The sequence below is a fragment of the Nasonia vitripennis genome, chromosome 4, assembly GCF_009193385.2.
Source record: "Nasonia vitripennis strain AsymCx chromosome 4, Nvit_psr_1.1, whole genome shotgun sequence".
In the NCBI taxonomy this organism is placed as follows: domain Eukaryota; kingdom Metazoa; phylum Arthropoda; class Insecta; order Hymenoptera; family Pteromalidae; genus Nasonia; species Nasonia vitripennis.
Genome location: NC_045760.1, coordinates 28081015 through 28105658, shown reverse-complemented (window position 1 = coordinate 28105658; position 24644 = coordinate 28081015). Strand labels below are relative to the sequence as shown.

The 24644-nt window shown below is 41.8% G+C and overlaps 4 protein-coding genes and 1 long non-coding RNA gene across 9 annotated transcripts in view; 1 reads left to right on the top strand and 4 right to left on the bottom strand.

The window, feature by feature from the left end:
- Nucleotides 1-2291, bottom strand: part of LOC100121434 (cadherin-87A) — a 28165-nt gene extending 25874 nt beyond the window's left edge. The window contains exon 1 of the mRNA XM_031930505.1: nucleotides 1517-2291. Coding sequence (XP_031786365.1) covers nucleotides 1517-1548 — 32 coding nt within the window. The 5' untranslated portion in view covers nucleotides 1549-2291. The remainder of the gene's footprint in view (nucleotides 1-1516) is intronic.
- On the top strand, nucleotides 2076-5933 carry LOC107981788. 2 transcript variants are annotated; one of them, XR_004227687.1, is made up of 2 exons: nucleotides 2076-2164; nucleotides 3217-5933. It is a non-coding gene; the product is annotated as an uncharacterized LOC107981788 (long non-coding RNA). The 2 variants fall into 2 exon arrangements; XR_004227688.2 differs by lacking the exon at nucleotides 2076-2164 and adding an exon at nucleotides 2474-3151.
- Nucleotides 4970-9124, bottom strand: LOC100121452 (histone H2A.V). Its single transcript, XM_001605015.6, has 5 exons — nucleotides 8866-9124; nucleotides 8663-8740; nucleotides 7271-7384; nucleotides 6993-7122; nucleotides 4970-6890 (listed from the first exon to the last, which is right to left on the bottom strand). The coding sequence occupies exons 1-5, from the start codon at nucleotides 8866-8868 to the stop codon at nucleotides 6829-6831; spliced, it is 387 nt and encodes a 128-aa protein (XP_001605065.2). The 5' UTR covers nucleotides 8869-9124; the 3' UTR covers nucleotides 4970-6828.
- Nucleotides 9125-10920: 1796 nt separating this feature from the next.
- Nucleotides 10921-17351, bottom strand: LOC100120743 (SPARC). Of its 2 annotated transcripts, none has more exons than XM_001600140.6 (6): nucleotides 17106-17351; nucleotides 14137-14216; nucleotides 13728-13916; nucleotides 13430-13648; nucleotides 12954-13304; nucleotides 10921-12874 (listed from the first exon to the last, which is right to left on the bottom strand). In XM_001600140.6, the coding sequence occupies exons 2-6, from the start codon at nucleotides 14206-14208 to the stop codon at nucleotides 12812-12814; spliced, it is 894 nt and encodes a 297-aa protein (XP_001600190.1). In that variant the 5' UTR covers nucleotides 14209-14216; nucleotides 17106-17351; the 3' UTR covers nucleotides 10921-12811. The 2 variants fall into 2 exon arrangements, with proteins under 2 accessions (XP_001600190.1, XP_032455315.1); XM_032599424.1 differs by lacking the exon at nucleotides 17106-17351 and adding an exon at nucleotides 15218-15464 and having other exon boundaries at nucleotides 12395-12874.
- Nucleotides 17352-18337: 986 nt separating this feature from the next.
- On the bottom strand, nucleotides 18338-24274 carry LOC100121491 (ras GTPase-activating protein-binding protein 1). 3 transcript variants are annotated; one of them, XM_008211769.4, is made up of 10 exons: nucleotides 24049-24274; nucleotides 23753-23979; nucleotides 22513-22712; nucleotides 22246-22426; nucleotides 21820-22170; nucleotides 21264-21743; nucleotides 20988-21177; nucleotides 20626-20903; nucleotides 20385-20547; nucleotides 18338-20294 (listed from the first exon to the last, which is right to left on the bottom strand). In XM_008211769.4, exons 3-10 carry the CDS (start codon nucleotides 22608-22610, stop codon nucleotides 20149-20151), a joined length of 1887 nt encoding a protein of 628 aa, XP_008209991.2. In that variant the 5' UTR covers nucleotides 22611-22712; nucleotides 23753-23979; nucleotides 24049-24274; the 3' UTR covers nucleotides 18338-20148. The 3 variants fall into 3 exon arrangements, with proteins under 3 accessions (XP_008209991.2, XP_031786366.1, XP_032455310.1); XM_031930506.2 differs by having other exon boundaries at nucleotides 21264-21725; XM_032599419.1 differs by having other exon boundaries at nucleotides 23753-23972; nucleotides 24049-24260.
- Between the last annotated feature and the right edge of the window lie 370 nt (nucleotides 24275-24644).

Sequence of the window (24644 nt, the reverse complement as noted above, 5' to 3'; positions counted from 1 at the left end):
TAGCTTGGCGGTGTAAAGTTTTTACTGAATTTTGAAAAGTTCAGCGTTTGAAGAAAAGCATCGTAATTCATTCGAGCTCTCGTTTCAACGGAACGAAAATATTCGAATTCTTTACAAATACACGATTATACGTCGGCGTGAAAGCCGAAATCACCCGACGATATAAAAACATCGCAGCGCAAATCATACGCAAACAATAAACGTATATCCGCGTTTGAATTACCGTTACAATTTCGTTCTTTCAACATAGCCATAAAATGTTCAGTGTAAAATTAAAAAACGCGCATATCTTTGAAAAAGCTGCCCTACCCAAACAGCCATTATCTCGGAACAAACCCGGATAAAAACGACAATGGCATATTATCACGTATACTGCAGCCGCAGAACAACGAGCCTCATCATGCATACAGCACAACGTGTCCGTCGAAAAGTACACAGGTGTCGTCGTCCCACTTCCCCGCGCGAACATGTCAGGCGCTCCAAGTACCAAATCAGCCCGTATCTCGTCCTCAAGTGAGCCACTCTCAACTTGGTGAGTGTTCCTCGACATTATATACACATACCTTGCGCGGTCAGCTATCGAGGACGCACGACGGCATCTCTATCACATATATACACACACGCAGGAGTCGCTCCCGAGACCCACTGCGTCATATATATAACACACAGTGTCTCGAGGTCGCGTTGCACGCAAAGAGCCTTAGAAACCGGTGTCGTATATGAGAGAGAATGCAGACGCAGGTTCACCTGCATATACATATATATATATACACAAGACTCGGGCTCAGGAGGAGCGACGGTACTATATAACGGTTCGTCGCGCGCGCGCGAGGTCTCTGATCTGTGGGAGAGCCGTGCGCATATACACCAGCCGCCTGGACATTGCGCAGGATTTTTACAGTTAAAACGCGGCCTACTAAGTACTGCGCGCGAGAGGTTTTCCTCTAATGGGGGAATTCGCACAGCTGACACGCTGTTGTTTTTTTCTCGGGGGATGCTGAGAGGCTGAGAATTTGTATACACGTGGACTCGCCGTCGTTAAAATTTCATTTCCAGCCGAGAGTATAAGTATGACGACGACCACTTATGTAGCGGTTCTTTTCGCTTGCGAGTGTTGTAAGTTCACAGAGCTGGTGTAGAAACGTCGGCTAAATTTTACCGAGATGACGACGACGAAGAATCGCGCGTGTAAATTATTCAACTCCCTCGACTTTCCGTTTTAGAGAACGTGTAAACCGATCGAAAGAGCGTTTTCCACTCTTACGCAGCGAAGACGTAACAAAGCGTTACCAGCAAAAATACACGAGGAATCCGGCAATTTGTGCGGGGGAGATCATGCGAGACCATGGGAAGCTCGCCGAGTTCCCAGGAATCCGACATGGGAACCTCCTTTTTCTCCCTGTAGACATAGCGCGTAAGGTGATTATGTAATAAACTCCTACGCAAACAAAAGGAGTCAACGAACGAATAAGCAGCAGGTGAGTTTAAAAAATATACATGTATATCGAACACGTACCAGTGGAATCCCGTCGTCGGCTTCTTATCCATATCGAGCAGCAAAAATTCCGTAACTTCTGCCCCTCCTTGATCTTCACTGGATTTTCCTCATCCCGTTACACATTCGCCAGGCTTTTTCCTCCTCTTCCCGCGGGTGCCCTCTTTCTCTCTCCTCCTCGCGCGCACTATATATCTCGCTTCCTTCGAGAAAAACCTCAGAAGCAGTATCTATCACTTCCTCGTTCCTCTGCTGTCCCCGTCGGAAACAAAAGGCAGTCGCGCTCGTTTCTGTTATTATTTTTATTTTCGCGCACAGGATAGCTCCGATCGATAAACGCTTCGAAACTGCCGCCACGCCGACTGTATGGACAATCAGCGACAATGGAATTTCCACTGAATTTGAGAGAAAGAGAGGGAAAAAACTGACGAAAATATCCTGCAGCAACGCAGAGAGAGAGAGAGAGCGAGCAGCGAGCCTGGCAAGCGTCGAAGGACGCGGCAGAGGGAGAGGAGAGGAGAGCGTGCTCCTATATACACATCTCTGCGAGAGGGCGATTGCGAAAAGCTGCAGCCTGCGCAAGGAATTCTCTCTCGCGTCTCGTCTTCGACGCACGAGCAAGTGTATACACCGGTGTCTACGCGGCCGAACTGTCCGCGCTGTAGAAGCGTGAGTACTTATGCGATGACAAGTATGTACAGACACACAAACACATACACACACACACACACAGTGCGATGAGCGAATAGGGATAGGAATGGCGCGAGCTCCGCCGGTGGCGCAGGCCGTACGTGGACTGGCGAGTGCAGTGGCCGCCGCCACCGCTAGCAGCGCTCGCTCGCTCGCTCCCGGAGGCTGCTGGAAATTCTGAAATTTCTCGCGCGGCACCTATATAGCTATATACCTTGTACACAGATAGCGGCGGCGCTTTGCCTTTCCCGGCGCGGGCGACCTCGGCTACTCCCGCCGACACTCGACTGCTTTCGCTGATCTCTTCGGAGGTGCTCGGCCAAGAGAACACTGCAGCGTTGTATAGCTGTATATACGATAGTGCGGGATGTCGTATGCTGTGCGCGAACCCTTTGTATTTTTTTTTTCTTGCAATGTTTATTTGGAGCCGCTCGCGCTTTCTTTTTTTGCAGCCCGTATAGCGTTTCGGGGAAAGTTCGAGCTTGAAATTTTAGTTCGCTTGCGCGCCCGGCGCGATGCCGCGGTGTTTTTATTATTAAGCTTGCGAGGAGCAGGAAAATCTGGAGGGAAATACTTGGGGATGGAGTTTGGAGTGTAAGGAGTTGTTTGAATATAATTTTTGTTTTATCCGTGTACGTCGGGTGAGCTCCGGGGAAGGTCTCGAAACAAGGCAACCAATGAGATTTGTTTAAAAATGCGCCGGTCGTCAGGAAGAAAAAATTGTTTCAATAACGCTTAGAAATTATCGGCCGATTGATATAGTTTGAAATATCAGTCTCGGTATTATTTAAAAAATGTATCTTTATTCGAACATCGTGAATCTCTTCCTTGACTCTTCCCCTAATAACTTACAGATCCGCAGGTGGTTGGTCGGTTCCGAAAAGACATAGGCTAGCGAACTTGTCCAAACATTGGTATATTCCGCCCACTAGATCACGGGACTTGACCACCTGAAAAGAAAACACAGTAATTAAATCCTAGTCCAAGCTCATTTCTCCACATAAAAGTGAATTTTACTTTTACTTTCGTAGCATCGATCACGTTCATCAAATCTCTGTTGCTGCAGTAGGATAAAGTTCTCACGTAGAATTCGTCGCTCGGATCGGCGAATCTCAGGGCGTTGCTCAACACCTCAGCCGCTTCTTCGATGAGCTTCTGGCGCTCGAGGGGCTTGGCAATCTTCGCGTCCAGCATTCCCTGGTACAGCGGGAACTTGACTTTTCCGGCGTGAAACGCCTTGACCAACTCCTTAATATTCCTCGTGTTCGCTTCGGAGAGCAACAGATTCAAAAAGGTGACTCCGCTTTCGCCTATCTTGGTTACACACTCATCGCATTCAACCCCTGGGAGCAGCGAGGAAGACAGTCATCGTATGTGCTACGCTGGTTTCTATCCTCGAAAGGATTTTGGCCGATACATATTCCAGTTTGTCTTTTCTGCAGCGCCGAGAGTTTGGCCAGATGTTCGATAAACAGTTTCTCTGTGCAAGGATCCTTCCACCATCCCTTCGTATCCTGGAATCCAAAGTTAATAGCGCCGAAATCAAGCAGCAGTTTCAAGCTCGTCAAGCGGTCGTTACGATAAGTCCCGTAGAAATTAGAGGTAAAAGCGTAAAACAGCGGCGAATAGCCTAACTTATCCGAGGCGTTGACATCAGCACCGGGACTCAACAACCTACGAACCGAATCGACGTTATGGTATACACAAGATGCATGCAAAGACGAATGCGTTCGTTCGTTTGCTTGAAGTATCGCCAGCAACGTGGGGTCAGCCTTGCGGTTGGCTTTGTCTACAGCACTGCAGTATGCCTGGTAGGCGTTCTCACCTAATGCGTTCGTCTAGGTTAAAGTTAAACCTTCGATAGCAAGTTCAGTTCGGGCGGCCAAATCGAGTGGATCTTCTATGCTTTTGGCGATGACCTCGCTGCCTTTCTTGACTAAGAGATCGACGATTTTCTGGACTGCCGGCACATCGTGGCTGCGGCTCGCCACGAACAAGTGTAGTACGGCGTTGCCGTCTCGCGGAGTACTCTGGCTTGAACGTCGGCTCCGTATTTCAGAAGCAACTCGATCTGCTTGTCGGAGCATCCTCGGTTTTGGACAGCCAAGTGAAGAGGCGTCTCGCCGTCCGAGTTACGCCAGTTGATTTCGTAGTTCGCAGCATCGAAGATCCGGCTCGCCGAGTGTAGAGGGTTATCGTTTTTCTCGCTCTTCGTACTATTTCCTGTAACCCAGTAGCCTAGCACCTTGTTAAATCTATCGAACATCTTCCGTGACGCACTTGAATTCCGTAACACTATAGCGAATTGCAACTGCAGCCGTGGAGCGTATAACCTGCATCTCAGAAGACTCACAACAGACTCGGCTGGGTGATATCATCGGGAGTATATTAGCTTTGTATAGTAGGAAGGAGAGGGAGTATAATAGTTCTCCACGTGCACATGGTCACGGTGTGACTACCCGGCCTATTTTGACAAGTATTTGATGTTGAATTATGATCTCGTGTTTTTTAGTACGAGGACTATCTGATCTATATATAGTCCGATGTGACCGGTATACGATGATAAGCCGAGTCGCTCGCACGTGTTGGCTCAATGCGACGTGACCGGTGACCCCGACGTTTCTGAAACTCAAAAGCTATATTTTTCGAATAACTTTTGGGTGAAGAATAGATACAACACTTTTCTTTGCGCGAGCTCGGATGTAGATATTTAAATTCCGACATCACTCTGTATATCTTTAAAATATTTGTATAAAAGCTGAAAAAATTTAATAATATAAAAACTTATTTCAAACTCACTTTATTTCATTATCTTATACACATAGGTATACATTATAGATACAAATATACAAAAACATGGATCAGACATCTACAATGTTCATGTCTGTAAATCTGTTATGAGCTATGTAATGTTTCGTCGACTTCATTGATATATATTGCTTTAAATTAAAGTAGAATCAATCACCTTATTAAAATATACATTTGAATTTTGTTTTAAGATTACAACTTACGAATTTCACAATAATTCGGAAAACGCTACGTAAGAAACTAAATCTAACTTGAATTTATAAGTGATGTTAGTTAAAACTGTATCCTTTTGTTGAAGATGGAAATTCGTGTGTATCTTTCTGTCGCCTTGATAGGTAGTAAGAAAATATACTCTACTAATTAATCTTATTACAAAGAACACTAAAATTTAATAAAATCGACCTTTATTATGAAAATGAACGTTTTACATATTGCTGGTATTTGCTGCCAGCATCATTGCGCATATGCAGTGTAATGTGTGTAGGTGTGTTTGACAATTACATTTCTTAACCTATAATTAATTTTAGAATTAACAAATGGATCCTATTCACAATAAAATGAATGAAAAAACTGTAGCTTTCCCAAAATTTTTACATGTCATATCGAAACGAAGAAAAAACATTGCTAACTCACAAATCTACAAGTAAACAACTTCAATACGCACATTCCTTGTGATTTAAGAGCCTTAAGTTTTCATGACAAAACTTTTACACTTAAGCTTCATTCGTGACAAATTATATCCAATTTATTTATAAACGAATTTGAAACATTTTTTCAGAGAAATTAAATCTAACTTGAAGGTGTAAACATATTAAAAGAAAAGAGTTAATAACATAAAAAATATTTTTGGAAGGTCTTGTTAAAAGAAAATTTGCTACTTTACACACACTAAAAGAAGATCATTCTTATGTCATTATATGCGCATTACAAGAAAAAAAAATTAATATTATTCGAGCTAAAACTCTAAAACGAGTCAGGATTTACCTCTTCAAGTTAGACTTAATTTATGAAAAAAAAACCTCCAATCTATAAAGGGGAAAAACAAGCTAAAAAAAGCGTTAAAATATTCATTTTATGATAATCTTTAAAGTTTGAAAAATAAATTTAGTTCAAGATCGACTTTCCAAAGTTTTAGTAATTTCTTATTATAATATTGCATCAGAAGTATTGGAGATTTTTTGACAGTTTACATGCAAAAATAAAGCGTCCTATTTATCAAAATGATTGTTCCAGAAACTAACTACTTATTTCATTAATATTTGGCATTACAAGAGATAGCAATGGTGATTTGAACGATTAAATAAAGTACTGTTTGTTGGTCGAAAATGGATGAAATATTGTAAGAAAAAATCTAATTAATATTCTTCGAAAAGTCGAAAAATTGAACTGGAAAATGCAGAGGCCGAGTTTTAGGAGCGAATCAAGGTTTTCATCAACATCGAGGCATTCTTTTGACGATGCTAGAACGTATCGACTTGAGGATTGTCTGATTAAGAGTAAACCTTGAAATCCGTCAAAAAGCTTATTTAGCTAGTTAAATTAGTCAAACGACATCACATCATGTCAATCGCTTGCATTATTTTATATCTCTATACATAAATCTATGTATATATATATTTATATCACGCCTGTCTCTTTTCTGCTATGCAACTTAGGTACATTTTTTCAACAACCACTGCTTAATCTTTGCTCTCTTTCATTGCCTACCTGATTCTCCGAGCCCCCTCCCCCTCGTTACATTTTCATCGCTTTTTCAACGCTTTAATTTTTCGCTTACTCATTTCCCGAAAAAATCTTAGTTGTTTCATATTTAGCAATTTGTTGTAAACTTAATTTTATGCTGGCTTCTGCGAACCTTTCTTGCCGATAAGCGATTTATGAATGTGAGGAATGACACCTGAAAAAAGTAAAATTGATTAGTATCCACATTTGTTAGGCAAATAGATATTCTTTTGTAAAACATACAAGAGATGCAAATAAACAATGATTGATAACTTACCACCACCAGCTATGGTTGCCTTGATTAAGCTGTCGAGTTCCTCGTCTCCACGAATGGCTAGCTGCAGATGTCTGGGTGTGATACGTTTTACTTTCAAATCTTTAGATGCGTTACCCGCCAACTCAAGGACCTGAAAATCATTACAATGAGTTCAAATTTTAAAAGCTAAAATTTTTTAGCGCAAAGTAATCTTTATAATCAAATTATCTGTCAAACTACAAAATTTAGGAAACGTAGATATAATTTTAATTACCTACGAGTTTCGAATTGTTACTCACCTCAGCAGTCAAATATTCCAAGATAGCAGCACTGTAAACAGCAGCTGTAGCTCCAACACGTCCATGGCTTGTTGTTCTGTTCTTTAGATGCCTGTGAATTCTTCCCACGGGAAACTAAAAAATTCATCACACAAATAAATTTTCATTCCTTCTAATACGTAAAGAAAGTGAACCTAATTCTTTTTTAACGATCGAAAATTGAATATTTAAGAAGAAAAGTAATCGAACAATTACAAAATCCAGTAATAGTAAAATAATAATAATGTTTTCTAAAAGTAAACAGTTGATCAGATACTAAATGAATAAAGATAAAATAGGAGTTATCGTCATTAGAAATTTCACATTCGGGCAGTCACTTAAATAAAGGAATGCCAAAAAAAAAAGAAAAATCTAGGAATAATTTATAAAACAAAAAATAAACAACCAGGAATATTAAACGAGCTAAACAAATATAACGGAAATTCAAAGAGCACACAGTCGGATCAATGTTTTCAGAAGTGATTGCTCCGCTACCAACCGTCTCAAAAACATCGAGCTACCAATCTAGCAAACGCGTCAGCAGCTTTCCTTAGCGAGGAAATATCGAACGAGCAGTACGATGACGCGGCTCTCGAGGTATATATTCAACAATTCGGCTTTTGTTGCAAAAATCGACGGCACCTCGTCAAAGCGTTCGAGCCGGAAAAGTCGGAAAAAATCTCACGTCCCCAAAATACTCGCGGAAAACCTCGTTTCCGAAACCACAAAAATGTCGTTGCAGCACGCGTCGCTCCGCGTAATTCGTCGATTAGCCCTCAATCATAACTGAAAAGTCCGTCGAAAAGTGGACGAGATCGCGCCTAAACAATCGGAGCATCGATTCGCGAGCTCCGACAGCCTCAGCTCGGCGTAAATTCATAGGAAATCATCGAAGCAACGGCGAATTCGCGCGAGCGATTCGAGCCAAACAAAAACAAACGGCCGTCCCTTTGGTTATATTATCCCCTCGAAAACAAAAATCGCTCGACATCGTTGTTCATCCGTTTGATTTTTCCCTCGTGTGTCCCTCCTCGAGACTCCGGCACATGGTTAAACCTGAGCCGCGGCGGAAAGCCGTACGGAAAAACCCGCCAAAAACGCCCTTGCCTCACGGCTCTTTCGCGCCATTTCTCAGCTCGCGCTCTATCTCCGTCTCTCTCGGACCTGCGGCGCTGGGTATACAGTATAGCCGCCGAACGAAGCGTAAGCGCGGCAACGATCGCGATACGGCGGCCACACAGAGCCGTGTCTCGATAAAAAGGCGCCTCGATCCGACGCTGCGCGCTGCGGTATCCGAGCCGCGTATACGCGTACCGAGAATTTCGCGGAGAAGTACGTGGTGAAGGTGGAAAAAAAAATTGACTCTCGACTCACCTGGAGGCCAGCCCTCGCCGAGCGGGATACTGCCTTCGCCTTGGCCTTGCCGGAATCTTTGCCCGCCTTGCCGCCAGCCTGGAAAATTGAAGCGGCGATTTTTTAGGTTATCGGCGCTACGCCTTCGTCCTCACACACTCACACTCTCTCTCTCTCACTCTCCTTCTCTCTTTCTCTCAATCTCGTCACGTCGCGATACTCACCATTGTGATCAGGTTAGTGAGCTGCTAGTTCGCTTTGTCGAGTTCAAAACCGGAGATCCTAAGTCTCTCGGAAATAGAAAAACTGAGAGAGCGTAAGTATATAGGTATCGCTGCTGTATACGAGAGATACTGGCTGCTGCTGCTGGTGCTCACGACACTGTGCCTGCTGAGACTGCTCTCTCCGCCGCTATAATACTCGCGCCGTCTCGCTCCCTCTCCCACTCTTCGCGGTGTACAGCTCTCAGCCAACGCCGAGCCGTTCTCTCTCTCTCTCTCACCTTGTTGGATATGTATATAGGCGCTCCTTCCGCCGAGACGATACGCGCGCCGCCGTTTGGCACGACACTGTAACACACCGCGAGTTTAGACTAGCGCTTGCTCTCTTTGTCTCCCTTGCGCCGTTGTATACCTATATAATAGCGTCGGACTGAGAGAGAGAGAGAGAGAGAGAGAGAGGCGCCGTTTCGTTACCGTCACCGAACTGTCATGGCTATCTCTCCTCCTGCTCTCTTTGTTCCCCTCGGCTTTTTTCACGTGCACACGCGCGTTTAACCCTTATTATCTGACCTGCCGCTGCGGATCGCCATTTGTTTTTTTTTTTTTCAACTTGTCGCGATTTCGACGATGTGTTGAATAAGCGACGATCTGGGGATTTGCGAGCGTTTTTCGATGGAATCGTTTTTTTGTTTCTAGGTGCAGTGTGCGTGGAAGGAATCGATTTTTTCCGATGGTATAGCTTGTTATTGTTTACTCGAGCTTGAGTTGCTATTTGGAAGTAAATGGTGAGATACATTAGTAGTTTGCGATTTTACGTTCATATACATAAGATTGGAAAAAGACAAGGATGATGGACGCGTTGTTTATTCCAACACGCAAGCGTTAGCGGGGCGAGAACGCCGGACGCTTTTTAAAATGAATTTACTCGCGTATTATGAATGTATCCGTATTGTTTAACGTTAAATTTCGTTTCGGTGAATTATAAACGATGATTCAGCTACACCCATAATGTTGGAAATCGTTTACTTTGCTTGTATGCTCGAGTTATAAATATACGAATTGGAGCATATTGCGCCGGTGGTTATATCAATTTTTATACGTTTTTAAAACCTCGAGCAGTAGCCCAACAATGTAATATGATGATTATCGATGTTAATTCGCACACTCGAGCGTAAAATTTAAAAAGTTTCGAATTTCTGATGAAATTTCGAGGAGAAATTCCAAAAAGTATTCCGATCTCCGACTATACATACGTTTTAAAACTTTGTACTTACCAGGCAGAGCTTTGCTTGTTTCATTACATATAAAATTAATGTTTCATCTCAAACCAAGAACTATTATTATTACAAAGCGAAATTATGAATTCATCTGAAATTTCGACTGGTCTTTTCTAACGAATTTGCTGGTATGAAATATGAAATGAAACATAGATGGCGCATTAGCTGCTACGTCAAAGAAGCACAAAATAGGGAAAATTGTGAGTTTGGCCATTCGCCGTGATCATAGAACATTTCCATTGCAAACCTAAGCATATTGGAAAAATTTGCCGTTATTTTTGCAACTCGATAGCACAGTCGAGCGAATGAATCAAATGATGCAATATGAAACGTTTAATAACGTAAATGTGAACAAAAATGAAAATTTGTCTTTTTAAGACAAGACGATACAGAAAAATTGAAAAACCATAGGCTCTGTTTCAAAAATCAATCAAAAACATAGCACTTAAACCGGACCACTGAAGTTGATTGTTTTGCACAGTGAATTCTATGTATAAAAGATTATCAGAATAATTATGTAAACGTTGCTTGATATCTTGTAAAACGAAAAAAATACTATGGGAAATATATTGCAACTGTCAGCATAAAATAGGCAATCACCATATCATATTGTATTGTCACATGAATAGTATATCAAAAAGCGCGCGTACACTTCATAATTCTAGCGGCGGAGTTTGAAAAATTAAGCAGTTTGTGGTCTGGTAAGTGTAAGACTATTAGCAAACAACAATTAAATACCTCTTCGATATGGAGTATGAATTCTATGAAAAGAACAAATATTTATCATACAGTATATATTTATTTTTTAGTGCAGTTATATTGACCACATAATACTGGATTTTATACCTTCTACGTGCAGCTCTGTTTGCGTCATTTATTTCAATTGCTATTTAAATGCCTAAAAAACGAGCAATAAGTAAGCATATTCAAATGCGCAAAAAACAGCGACGGAAAGCTACAATTATATTTCAATATTTGTCCGAATCATTACGAGTATACCCTGAATATTCTATACTTCCTAGCATTGAAACAATTACAAAAAATATTCGAAAATCCGCGAAAACAGCAAAAAATTTTCCAACGGCTTAAAGGATACACATTACAAACACATATCCCAAGGAAGAAGCGAGCACACGCACACGACCCACCGCGAACGGCCATCGAGAATAACGTCTTTGACGGTCACATTGACCAATAAACATGTATATGGGCATAGCATACGTTCCTTGGTATCTCCGTAAAGCCTCTATTCCAGTGAAAAAAGCGATACAAGCGCCTGCTTATACGCCGCACACATTCAGGGAGGGACCGACAACAACGCGTGGCTCTCGGCGACGCGCGCGCGCAGTTGCAGAAAAAGAAAGGACGCCAAGTGTGCGAGAGAGAAAGAGAGAGAACGACGCGCACATCGGGTATAAGCCCGCCAAGGGGCGCGCTGCGGTCAACGGACCGCGAGAGCTTGAGCTCGATACTGGCGCCGCCAGCGGCTAGTTTCGGAGGCTCTTTGGGCGGAGACAACGCGTTCGGTGCACGCACGCACGCTATGTATTTTTTAGGGACTTCAAGGGGGCTGTATAGTGTGTGCAGCGCTTTGTTTAGCGGCGGTTCGGGGAAGATGCGGAATGGAATTTAGACGGTTTTGTTTGTATGCTTTTGGAATCGATGGATTTTTCGGCTGATTTTAGTGGGACCTTTTTGATATTTCAGGTTTTTTTCGGCGTTTTATACTGAAAATTGTGTTTTAACATTTAACATGCAGCGATCGATTAACGATTTACAATTCAAAAAGTCGTCGTCTGCGCTGTTTTTATAACATATTGAGCTTTCAATGCCGATAGTATGAAACCGCTGTACAATAAGGCGGTATATGAGTGCGTAGTAGAGTCACAAGCTACCACAACTGCGCGTCTCTTGGCAATAAAAAGCGGGAAAGCGTTATTCAAATGCGTCTATTGAATTGTTTTCTATAAAATAAAACTCTGCCGATGTATTGATTAAAAAATGTATCTACGCACTATATGATTGCGTAAGAGCAAGTGTGAGTGTTGATTGTTTAGTATTTTATATGAATAATTGTAAGCCGCTGCTCACAAATGATAATTATGTTAGTAGACGACCATATACGTAATCTTTTGTTCAAGGCATGTTACCAGCAACATAATCGATACCGCAGTTCCATTCCATTTAACAGCTTACGTAAACCTTACAATATACACTAATAGTTTTCTCTCACGTATCGTGGCAAAAAGCATACGTTATTTTTATCATAAGTATTTATTCACTGATACATGGCGTGTATTGCAATATAAAATTTAAAAAATACATAATACAGTTACACGATGACTGGTCTCTATAGCTTACATTATATTGGCAATCAAACGAATGAGTATATGACATTACGAATAGGGCAGGTGTGCATAGAAAATGCATGATTAAAAATTGACTATATATATAGACAAATAGGACTTAACCGCTCTTGAATGAAAATGTCAGCATAAAAATATTAAAATGCACTTATATACGGATCATCGTACAAAAGAATTCTTGGCTAGACAAATTTACCCTGCACGTAAAGATCTCTCAGATGCATAAGCGCGTTGCGAAGCAAGAAATATCGCCTCCTTCCACACACGCACACAAACACACATACGAGCGATCTCTACCAATCAATTTCATTCCTCGCTCTCAGCCGCAGCTGCCTCTGCCAAGTGGTCGCACTGCTCCTCCAAATCATCCTGCAAAGCATCGAGGTAAAAATGCATAAAACAACATCCACATCAAAAGCAGATTGAAAAAAAAAATCTAAATACATACCTCCTCGAGCTCCAAGCACTTGCCCCACTCTTTGAGCGTGATTTTGTGGTCGTTGTCGGAGTCGCAGGAATCGAGGAACGGCGCGATGCAATGCTCCAGAGCCATGAGAGGTGCCCTGATGGGGAAGAGCTCGTGTCTGGAGACAGCTCTGTCGTGTGGATGACCGTCGAGGTCGCACCACTTCCAGATCGCCGCGTTGGACCAACGTAGCGTGTGATTCGATTCAGCCTCGCGCTGCATCTTCATGTAGTAATGCGGCAGCTCCTGACGGTCGGCCAAGTCGCGCATGATGTTGAACAGCCAGTCGCGCATGCGACGAGGGAAGTCGAGCCTGTCCTCTTCCTTGCACGCCTGTTTATTATTATTATTATTATTATTTTATTTCTTTTTAGTTTCGACGATGGATCAGCGTGAGGTACAGCTTTAGATTTTTAGATAAAGACGACCATCTGTAACATTACTAGTTCCAAACTTACAGGCATCCGCTTGCACTCCCCGTAGTACTCGATGTGGACGTGCTGGTAGTCGGGGCCTCGACAACGTGGATCGTCGGTGTCGCAGAAGCATCTGGCTTGGTAAACTTCGCAGTCGCTTCCGAAGGTCTCGTTGTAGTTGGTGCAGACTCGTCTTCTAGGCTCGGCTTCCTCGTCGCATTGCTCGATGCAGACGCACTTGGCCTCGTGGTCCTCGGTCAGCTGTGAATTTTTTAAGCGATTTTTTATCGACGATGATGTTTTATGGACGATACGAAGAAGGTATTGGAATCGAATATACCTGACAGACTCGACCAGCCCCGCAGTGCTTGAGCTGGCAAGGATCGCCTTCCGGGAGTTCGGCTTTCCTTTCCTTTGCATGTTCCGCAGCTTCGGCGGCAATGTCGTCGCCCTCCAACATGTTCATGACGTCGTCGTCGACGCTGGCTTCGGTTGTCGTGGTCCTCGCTCGACGATGCTTCTTCTTTTTCTGGTGTTTGGCATTTTAATTAAGATTTGTTATATATATATACGTATATATTATTTAACTTTGCCGAGTTAAGGCTTATGAATTTTCATGGTATGCGATATTTTATTTCTAAGAGAGAGAGAGAGAAAAATATTCTACTTTGCGAAATTCAAGAATGCTGTATGAAAAAATGATATACATATCAATATAACGTTTACGGTTTATAGTTTTGATAACGTACCTCAGCAGAAGCATCGCTGACTAGCAGAAGCGCGACGACCAACAGCCCGACGAGCAGATGCTTCGTCTCCATGGTTGCTTCTGTGGAGAAAGGAGAAACTGTTATTGAAACTATATTCTTTTTATTGTTAAACTATAATTCGATGAGCTTAACTAATGTCTCTGAAAATCTGGAAATTTTCAAACGCCCGACTGCGCTTTTCCAGAGGCGCAGCTAAATTAAGCTATTTTCGTCTGCTCATTTCTTTTGATTTTCACGCGTCGCCGTCTCAAAATATCCCATAAATCTAGGCTGACACTAAACACCCGTCAGTCAAATCTTTTAAAACCGTATTTTTCATGCTGCATTAATCTTGTTAATGTGCAGCGGACATGCCTCTTATTATTTATTCCGCCTTTTTCTCAAAGCTAGAAATTAATGTAATTAAATAATCTAATCAGAATCATATGTCATTAAACGAGTTTGAAATATAGAACGGAAGTAAGAGATATTATCGGATATCCCGAACTGCACTCGGTATCGTAAAGGTCGCTTTACCGTTCTCTGCGTATATTTTTAAGCATAAGCCCCCGTTTGCTCGTTTCAATCGTCATCGACAGAACAGTGCGTCGCTATGTATGTTTTTTTTCCTCAGAATCGTTTCTAAGAGTCCGTGATAAGCATTTTGTATTCTATGTACAATTTACTGGACAGTATTATTCCACGATTTTTAGCTAAAGTTTAAACCGAATAAACCATCCAACGAGTTTCTCATAGTAAAATTGTCATATGAGTTGTCTTACTTAAACAAAATCCTACACTATGCATATTTAAATATTATCACGATCAACATCAACCGACAGCATAGCAATTAATCGCGTCCTTGCGCCTACACATCGCTCTCCAAACACCAGAAAAAAAAATATATATATATTCCTAAAATTAGAATCAATCTAAAGCTCGACTATGTCAATGTCACTGCACTAATCAGCCCAACATAAAAATGAATTTAAAATCGCGACTCAGCAGCCTTAAATCCATTCAAACCCTTAAAGAATTACGCTTCCCTCGCAATTTTAAAATCATAAATCGCGACACATACACGCGCCAAGTGAATAAAAGCTCCGCGACGCTACGATGTCCAGGAAGCGTGGAACTGTCGCAATGAAGAAATCGCGCATCGGAGAGAAAATCCGCACACGCGAAACTTTATTAAACGAGCCTGAAAAGGGGCCGCCGCGCGGAAGCTTCGCTCTCGGCTATGATGTTAGCCGCCCACGCGGCCGAGCAACGCCGCTCGACGGAGCCGCGGCTACTCCGCGCGTAGCGATACGCGATCGTAACGCACGGACTTATCTCTCTTTCTCGCGTGGAACAGCTTTAGCGAGATCGAGAGGATGCTTGTGTTTTCCGACGACGACGGCTGATGATGACCCCGATATATCAGAGGCTGTTGGATCTCTCTGCGACCTGATTATGCGATGCGTCTTTCTTTTTTTTTTCTGGGTGATTCTTGGGTTTGTTATGCTGGGACGACGATTGGATGGCTGAGAGGAATTTGAATGATTCTATATAGCTGTGATGCGTTTGTATGCTTTTTTTCATGGCCTATTTCGCTGGGTGGGTCAAGAACGGTGTGGATTCATTGTTCGACTTTGACTTTGACTTATTCCGTATCAGAAGTAGATGAGAGAATTGCAGGAAGTTGATTGCAATATAATGGACGTTTAGAAAAAATAAAGAAAATTATAAATGTCAAGCAGGCGGAGAACGCGAAAAGGTGACGAACTATTTTCAAGCGATATATTGATGAATGTCTATTCAAACGAAGCATAACAATGTCATCCATTACGACAGCAATGCTAATGAATATATCGTCTTTCCGAGAAATGTATACAATAACGATTTAATTCACTTCGAATATCTCTATACAGTTTTGTTAATGAGTATACTTTCAAATAAGTAAGTGACCCCCATTAGATGTATCAACAACAGTTTGTTTTCCTCCGAATAGTTACAAAATCTCAAGAGATATCACAACATACTGTACCACATTGATATTGAAAAACACAATGTTATATTTTTAACTACAGACATACGATTGTGTAATATGTATTCGATTGCGATACATAATAAAATAAACGACAGTTTAGTGATCGGGTCAAAGTTTCAGCAATTCACGAATTATACAATTTTCTAATACAAATATGCGAATATCGTCGCGATTTGATAAACTGATCCATCGTTTTAAAATCGCGTGGGATACCATATCATATTCTCATGTAGACCGAAGTATAACCCACGCAAAAATATACGCGCAGACTATCAGCGTGTGCGTATTGGCTGTGAACCAAAAATAGCATTCGACAGTTCGTTAAACTCTGCGAAGCATTTATTTATCGTTAAGTCGATCAACTTGTGAATCATGTAAACGAAAATCTTCACATAGTTTTGCAAATCAAAAAATCATTCAGCAATAATTCTAAAAATATCTTTATAAATGACGATTTTCAAAAAAATCGTAAAATTATTGTTTTGCATTAATAATAATCACTAAACTAGTTTTCGTTGCTATAAATGGTTTGCTTATCGCGAATCTAGAGCATCCTTCAATAATAGTAGGAAATTCAAGCACGCGACGTCCGTCTGTGCACTTCCTTTAACAATTATCAATCAGGATGCTACATTTTAATCGCGCAGTTGATGCACTTGAATGAAAATAACACAATTAGACAATCTATCAAGAGCTTGCAACCGTAAAAAGAGTAACCTTCTCCATTATCTCACAACCAAGTCGAAATTGTTAAATTTGAAATTGAAAAGTATTTGGATAATTTAGTAACGATATTTATAGGTATTATTGAATTATACATCGAAATATGCGAAATTCACTCATTCACATCGTCGAACCTTTCAAACCTTCTTTTCACACCTTCTTTCAAAATCAAAAAATAAATAAAACGATCAATAATAAAAAAAGCAACACAAACCTCGAGCAGCCTCCGGCCGATGTATCTAAGAAAGCTTTCAGTGTCTCGAAGCAGCAAAAGCAGCCGATCGACTCGCTAGGCCGGCGGAGACTGTCCGCACAGCAGCGCATAAAACCGCCGAAGAATCGCAGCGGGATGTGATCTCATCGCTCGCTCTTGCGCCGCCCTTCCATATCGCCTGGCCCGTTTCTCTTCGCAGAGGGCTTGCTCATGCTGTTGCAGTCGTTATGCTTTTTTCTCCTCCTCTTCTTCGACTTCCTTACCCCCTTTTTTCGCTCCTCCTCTTCGTGATCTTGTCCGCACGCGCCGCTGATTATTATTTTTCCGGCTAACGCAAACGCGCGGACGCAGTCTTTGACGATGATGCGTCGCGTAATTCGACTTGAACGAAGTGTAATGTCGAGAAATTGAGAGCGACTGCAGGCGAGTCGATCGGAGAAATTACGTTAGCTGATTTGATTATTGTCATTTTTGCGTCTTGGTTTCTTCCTTGAATTTAGGACAAAAAGTTTTCAAACATATTGTATGTCCACATTTTCAAATACTATTGCGTTGTAATTTTAACGGGGACGATGTTCACGAACGATTGATCTCATAAGAATCACAAGAAACATATATCAGTTTCCACTAAATTTATTATACAATGTTATGAAAGGGACAATAGAGCATTACTTCGTAATATATGTATTGCTACAAAAAATCAGTCGATCCATTACTTTTTTGCTTATAGGTTCTTCGAAATTATACCGGGAGATGTTATTTTGCAATTGAAAGTAACAAGACGACCTTTAGATACACAAAATTATCGTTAATTTTTTTTTTTTTTCAATGATCCATTAGATACCCTCATCAGTCTTGACTAATTTTAATATTTAAAAGAATAGCATATGATACATACGTAGCATGATTTAAAGTGGAATTTTATTGCATCCCATATTAATATAAATAATTTCAAAATTTACAACAAAATTTAATAATCTGTGAACTGATGTCGTTCTGTAAATCGTATGAGTAGTTAAGTAACTGCACAAGTTATAACAAATACACGGTATACAATATATTGCTGCACTAAATAATATATCGCGTGAAAATGAAGCTTATTTTTATATCAAAGTTCACAAAAACGATGTATCGTTAGTAGTTACAAACTAGTTAGGAAAAATAAGGAGTTGGTTTTATTCCTGTTTTATATTATGCTGTAATTACAAAAAAAAAAACACACAACAACTTCATATGTTTCAGTAGTAAGATAGGTATATTATACTAAATGCAAAAAACGTTACAATACACTCGCGACACGTTCGTTCATTATTTCTTTCACTTCTTATGTTGGCTTTTTATTTTGGTTTCATCTTCATCGCACTCATTTCATATTTTTGTCGTCTTGTATTCTCTTTGTTCCCCTGTTACGTAATTTCGCTCAAAAACAATGATTTTTCTACAAACAACGTATATAGTTTTGCATGTAAAGAAGGCTTTGGAGAATCTTGTGTCAATATATTTTCTAAAAGACATGATCAATTTGGAAAAAAATAATCACACAGTTAAAAAAAGTCAATTAGTTGATAAATTGTAAAAAATACGCGTACACGTGTGTACTAAAAATTTGTATTGTCTTTCATCGAAATTACGAGCAGCGAAACTTTAGTTTATTCTGATTACGATTTTTTATAAAACTCTAATTTAATCACATTCTTTATAAACGTTAAACGGTAGTGACTTGCAAAAAGTGTTGCATTTATTCAACTAGTTATTTTTAGTGAAATGACGAAAACCGATTATTTCTTACAATGATTTTTGGCCGTTCTGAGAAAAATTTGGGTGACTAATTTGATAAGATTTGTTTACCAATCGATCTTATTCAGGGATACGGGAAGGAGAAGGAGGAAAACCAGTTTCCTTAACTTTGAAAATCAAGAAGGGTAGAATTTTTTTTAAGGTACTTAATTAAGTTCTGTATTTTATTGACAGAGATTATGCAAAACTTAATTAAGCTATTAAGGTATGACAATGTTATGCAGAGGATTTAATAAACTTGTGCATAACTCCAAATTTTACGCAAATGTTAAGTAGTTTATACATGACTTTAAAATGTTATGAAAAAGTTAATTAAGTTATGCGAAATCCCAAGGAGTTATGCAAAAATCTATTAGGTTATGCAGAACCGAAAACAAGTTATGCAAATATTAGTCAAGTTATGCAAAACTTAAAAAAAAAATACGCAGTCCTTAAGAATAAACTTAACTAAAATGTAATAAAGTTATACAAAACATGAAAATGCTATGCAAAGGCTGATTAGGTCATGTAAAACTTTATACACGTTTAACTTATGTGAGGATCAATTATTGCGGTAAATTCTGCGCAAAAAATACCGTTTACGCGCATAACTTTTTCATTTGTGCACAACCTAACAAAGTTAAGCATAACCTAATTAACTTAAGCAGACTGTCATTATTCTAAGGCACAACTTAATGAACTTAAGCACAACCTGATTTCTTAATGCATGACTTAAATGAACTAAGGCCCGTTTTTCACACGCTCCACCTGCCCTAGTGATAACTTAAGCACAACTTAATTAAGTCAAGCAGGAATTATTCGAATAACGAAGCGGAAAATATTTAAACGTGTGACCTATTCAAATTAAGCACAACTGAGTTCCCATGGCAATCACTGAAAGTCCTTAAAGCAATTCTTAATTAAGTTATGCAAAGCTACTTTTAGGTCGATGTCAACTTAGAGAATTGACAAAAGTCTGTACTCGCACTTTAACTTACTCTCGTTTTAACCCCCAAGTCTGTCTTGTTTCTCTGGTAATTTCCGCGCTTAAAAAGTTTATGTTGCACTGATCTTCTTTCTTAAGGAAGAGCCTCGCGAAAGTTTTATTCCTTTTCGGTCGGAATGTCGTTTTCTCGAGTTTGCGTATTTTTTTCTTTTATTTGTTTACGTACGGTTTAGTTTTGAGCGTTGCTCAATTTTCGCGTTTATTCTCGTCTCTTTATTATTGAATCTTGACGTTCTAATCGAAGGGATGATTTTCCAAAAATTAGCGACGATTTTGGTAGTTCTGATTGTTGGGATTTCCACCTGGCTGTCTCAGTCCCCCTCGACCACCTTCACCTCCTCCACGATTGAAGCCACCACGTCCGCGTGTTCCATGTTGACCACCTCGCATCATTCCACCTGGACCACCTGTTTACAGCGAATAATATTACATGAATGCCAATACATCAAATGCAGCAAGCAATGACTCGATGCGAAGCGTTTAAACGAAATTATTACCTGGACCGCGTTGTTGCTGTTGCTGCTGCGGACCTCCCATAGGACGTCCCATGTTACCATCTCCTGGATTTGGCCGCCCTGGATTACCAGGTCCTTCCCTTGGTCGGATTTTCTTCTCCTCAACGTTCAGCTTTTGACCATTCTCGTCCGGGAAGTAGATGGGCTACAGATTTATCAAATTTTATAAAATTATTCTATTTTTCATAAGTATCACAAAAAAAATTGCAACAATTAAACTTACCAAATCAGCAAGAACTTTACTGACAACCGTCGTATCTTCGAACGTAATAAAACCATAGTTTGGAACTCTGGTGTTATTTGGCCCTGGCATTCCTTTCGTGCGATCATTTTGTTTGCTGTGCACACGAAGATCAGCCACGCGGCCATACCGTTCAAAAACTTGCCGTAAGTCGCTTTCAGAAGCGTTATGCGGGAGATTTCCCAAAAACAGTTGATGCGCATCAGTGTAACCTCCAGGGCGTCCTGTGCGACGTTCGCCGTCCGGAAGCGGACGAAAATCTAATTATAAAAATGATAGATACGTCAGTAAAAATACAAATTTTTTGTAAAAGTTTCATTGAGATGGAATTATGCTTATTTTACCTCTCTGAATGGGACCACCGGCTCTAGGTAGTCTTTGCTGATATGGCTGTTGCGTCTGTTGTTGTTGGACACCACCCATTCTTGGCACATGCTGACCCATAGGTATGCTGCCAGAGCTAGGCATAGGCGCTCCCGTAGTAGGTTGATGCGTTGGTACCCGATCTTCGATGCGCAGATTTTGAATGGGAGGCTGAAAAAAAGTAAAAGAAATCATTGATTATCTAACAAATCGAGTAAACAAAGAGTACTTGATGTTTTTAATCGAAAAATAATTACTGGCGAAATTGACGGCTTAGGTACTTGTGGGCTCGTGCTTCCAACAGCTGGCAAAGATTTTACCAAGTTTGCATACGTCACGGGTCCACTAGAACTAGTGCTGCTTGTATTCAGAGGTGAAACTTGGTGTTCAGTTTCAGCTTCAGAAGCAGATGGTGTGTAGTTCTGCTCAGCCTCCGGTTGTTCGCTTGTCTCCTCCGTAGTAGGATAAGCCTCTGATTTCACCGGTTGTGCTTGCTGCTGTTGCTGAGAAACCGAATCTTGTTCATTCTCTTGTTGAAACTGCTCCTGAGTAGTGGTTTCAGCGATGTATTGCTGCTGCTGGGGCTGCTGCTGCTGCTGTGGCTGTTGTAGAGGTGGCTGCTGTTGAGGTGGTTGCGGCTGCGGCTGCTGTTGTTGTTGGAGGGGCTGCTGAGAGATGATGGAAGAATCTTCATGAACAGATCCATTCAGGGTCACCTGCTGCATTACAGGATGAATCTAAAATAGTAATTTATTGGGTAATTCTAAAACCAGGCAGCAAATTTAAAATGAGTGTCAATGCATTGATTCTCACCTGCTGCTGAGGAGGCATAGCGTAGTAAATTTGTTGCTGTTGAGTCATGAGAGGAGGCTGTTGTTGGGTTTGACCATGTTCGACAATCTTCGAGCCCAGTTGTTGAGCCTGATTTTGCTGGTCATCTTTCTCAACGTCTGGTCTCACAGTTTCAACTTCAGTTTCCCTCTCGATGCTATCGTTGTTGCCTTCTCCCTCCAATTCTTCCTCCTCCTCATCGGCATAATCAAAATCTTGATAACGGAAGATGTCGTTGTGCACATAATACTTTGTTGGAGCTTGGGCCGCTAACACAAAAGTTTGCGTGAAGCGACGCATCGGATGGCCAGCATTAGACAGCTCTCCGGAAACCTGCAGAAAATGTTCAATGAACCAATCTTGCGTTGTTTTATAGAGTGGCAAAATGTTGATTCTTTGTTAAATTACCTGGATAACAACACCATTGCCAAGAGTTGATTGGGAATCCACTTGATTGATCTTGGCATGGCAGTCTTGGAAGTTCAGGGCTTGGATCTTTTGATGGATTTGTTTTTGGCCAATCGCCGAATTGGATTCGCGATTGGTTTCCAAACCTCCATGGACAAAAGATGAATAGTTGTTGTAAAACCTGCAAGGAGCATGGCACGTTTAATCGGACGCCTAAGGGTGCAAAGGTAACTTGGGTCTTGGCATTAGTACGGAACAGCATCGAACCTGTGTAAGTGCGCCGGAGCCTTGTTGAGTAAGGTGTAGTATTGTCGGACAAACTCACGACCGACAGATTGTGGTGAGTGGGGTGCCTCCATGACCATTTCCTGTCTACCTTCTGTTTTTGCTTTTTAGTTTCTTAAAATTCTAAATTACTGGTTTCTCCTACTCACAAAGTTGCGGCTTAATTTTAATAAGGCAGTTGTCTGTGAATCGGATTAAAACATAGACTGTTAATTCTCAATCGAAAAAACTGGCAGCAAGGCTTATCTATAATTGTCAAGATAAGTGCTATCGCATGGATTTTCTATTAAATGCACTATGGAACAAAGAGCGATTTCAGAAAAAATACGTCGTAGTGTCATCGAGCCAACAATGTATTTCAATCCGATAAAGCCAAAGGGATAATCGCGCGAGAACTGACGTAAATTAATTCCAATGAGTGGCGAACCAGCGTCGCAGCGAAGTTCGACGAATCAGGCCTCTCGTATAGCATAGGACGAAATCAGCCGGGCTCGTGTATTCCTACCAAGCCGCCTTTTTAACATTCGGCAACGTATACAAGTGTAGCCGAAGTCGAGCCATCAGCGCCAGAAAGAGGAAAAAAGACGCGGATCTTCCGGAGCCTACACACAGAAGAGCTGTGCGTAGAGAAAAACACGTGAAGCAAGGCTTCTAAGTCCTTGAGGGGACAGGTTTCAAGGTTCTCAAGCGAGACCATATAGGTATTCAGTTGCGATCCTGTATATATAGGCATAAAGCGATAGCGCGAGCTTCGGAGCGAAGCCAGGTGCCACGCGCGAGAATTACGCCTGTCCGCAACGCGATCGACCGGCCATCCGCTAACCAGAGGAAAGAAAGAGAGCAGAGCGCGCCAGCCAAGAGAGACAGAGAGACGAAGCGAGCGCCCGGAAGGCTTCTCGAAAGAGCGAAACGTGCCGCTGGCTCGGCGCGCGAGCCGAGGACACATCCACGAGCTCCAACTCCCGAGGGAGGCTCTAGGGTGCTAGTCCGGAGGGCCGAATCCGTTCTCGGGCTTCCTCCTCGGGAACGCGCGGAGTCGACTCGCTCTGCAGCCGGCGGTGCAAGCATGGCGCGACGACGATTTCTCGGCGAGTAGGTGTACGTACAGCGTACGCGGTACGCCTCGCGGCTGCTTCGAAGCATCGCGAGATCGGAGTGGAGCGTTAAAGCTTCGTAGCAAACGTATACCCGGACGCCGCGGATGACCGGGAGAAAAGCTTACCTTGGATGAAGTCGTCGTGGTCGTGGTCCTCCTCCGGACGGGGGGTCGGCCAAGTGCGCGCGATGCTCGGCTCTCTCTCGATCAGTGCGCCTATCTGTATTCTGTGTCTCTCTTCTCTCTGTTGTTCCTTTCTCTCTCTCTCTCACTCGCACTCTATACACGTCCTCCCTCTGCCGCTCCTGTCTCCCTACTTCTTCTCTCTCGCTCGCTCGCTCGCTCTCTGCGGCCTGTGTATTATAATATACGGCAGCGTGTGCGCTTGTACTGTGTGTGTGTATATATATATATGTATATACCTGTGCGATAAATCGGGTATATACAGCGATAATGGACAGGTTCTTCGCGACGATTCGGAGATGAGAACTCGTGGAGGGGAAAGACCGCCTGCACCAGGAGATCGTATACGCTATTTTTTACCGCGAGGAGCGAGAGGGATTTTACTAGCCGGCCCTTGCGCCGATGAGCACGCGAGTTGGAAAGAAGAGACGGGGCTCTGCGTTGGCCAATCGCGACTCGAGCTACGAGCGGAAGACAGACGCGGACGGATTAGGCTCTGTAGCGCCGCCACCGTCGACTCTAAGGCCCTCTCTACAACAAAACTTTTTTCTTAAGCATTGGATGCGCACAGCCAGCGCTTACCCAAAATGTACAAAATAAATGAACGTATTGTTACCTAGAGGGAAATTGTCTCTTATACGAGGCTTGCTCCAGCAGCGTTGAAATTTCTTTTTCTTTTCTATTATTATTCGTCTTAATGCTCTGCGCTGGCCGCGCATCCGATACTTAAGAAAAATTTTTGTTGTAGAGAGGGCCTAACTACGATATCTCGGGATTCGCAACGTTGCGATTATCTCTTAACTTTTTCCTTACGAATTTGCCGCTCTTTTTACTT

What these genes read in the sequence shown, in the direction of transcription:
- LOC100120743 (XM_001600140.6), bottom strand. Translation starts at nt 14,208, where the DNA reads ATGGAGACGAAGCATCTGCTCGTCGGGCTGTTGGTCGTCGCGCTTCTG. An exon ending in GGGAGTGCAAGCGGATGCCT is followed by an intron (nt 13,305 to 13,429) that starts GTAAGTTTGGAA and finishes AATAATAAACAG; the next exon opens with GCGTGCAAGGAAGAGGACAG. An exon ending in AGTGCTTGGAGCTCGAGGAG is followed by an intron (nt 12,875 to 12,953) that starts GTATGTATTTAG and finishes GATGCTTTGCAG; the next exon opens with GATGATTTGGAGGAGCAGTG.
- LOC100121491 (XM_008211769.4), bottom strand. Translation starts at nt 22,610, where the DNA reads ATGGTCATGGAGGCACCCCACTCACCACAATCTGTCGGTCGTGAGTTT. An exon ending in CTAAGCCGTCAATTTCGCCA is followed by an intron (nt 21,178 to 21,263) that starts GTAATTATTTTT and finishes ACTTTTTTTCAG; the next exon opens with CCTCCCATTCAAAATCTGCG. An exon ending in CGGTGGTCCCATTCAGAGAG is followed by an intron (nt 20,904 to 20,987) that starts GTAAAATAAGCA and finishes TTTTATAATTAG; the next exon opens with ATTTTCGTCCGCTTCCGGAC.
- LOC100121452 (XM_001605015.6), bottom strand. An exon ending in TGGAATATTTGACTGCTGAG is followed by an intron (nt 7,123 to 7,270) that starts GTGAGTAACAAT and finishes AATGATTTTCAG; the next exon opens with GTCCTTGAGTTGGCGGGTAA. An exon ending in GGCAACCATAGCTGGTGGTG is followed by an intron (nt 6,891 to 6,992) that starts GTAAGTTATCAA and finishes TACTTTTTTCAG; the next exon opens with GTGTCATTCCTCACATTCAT.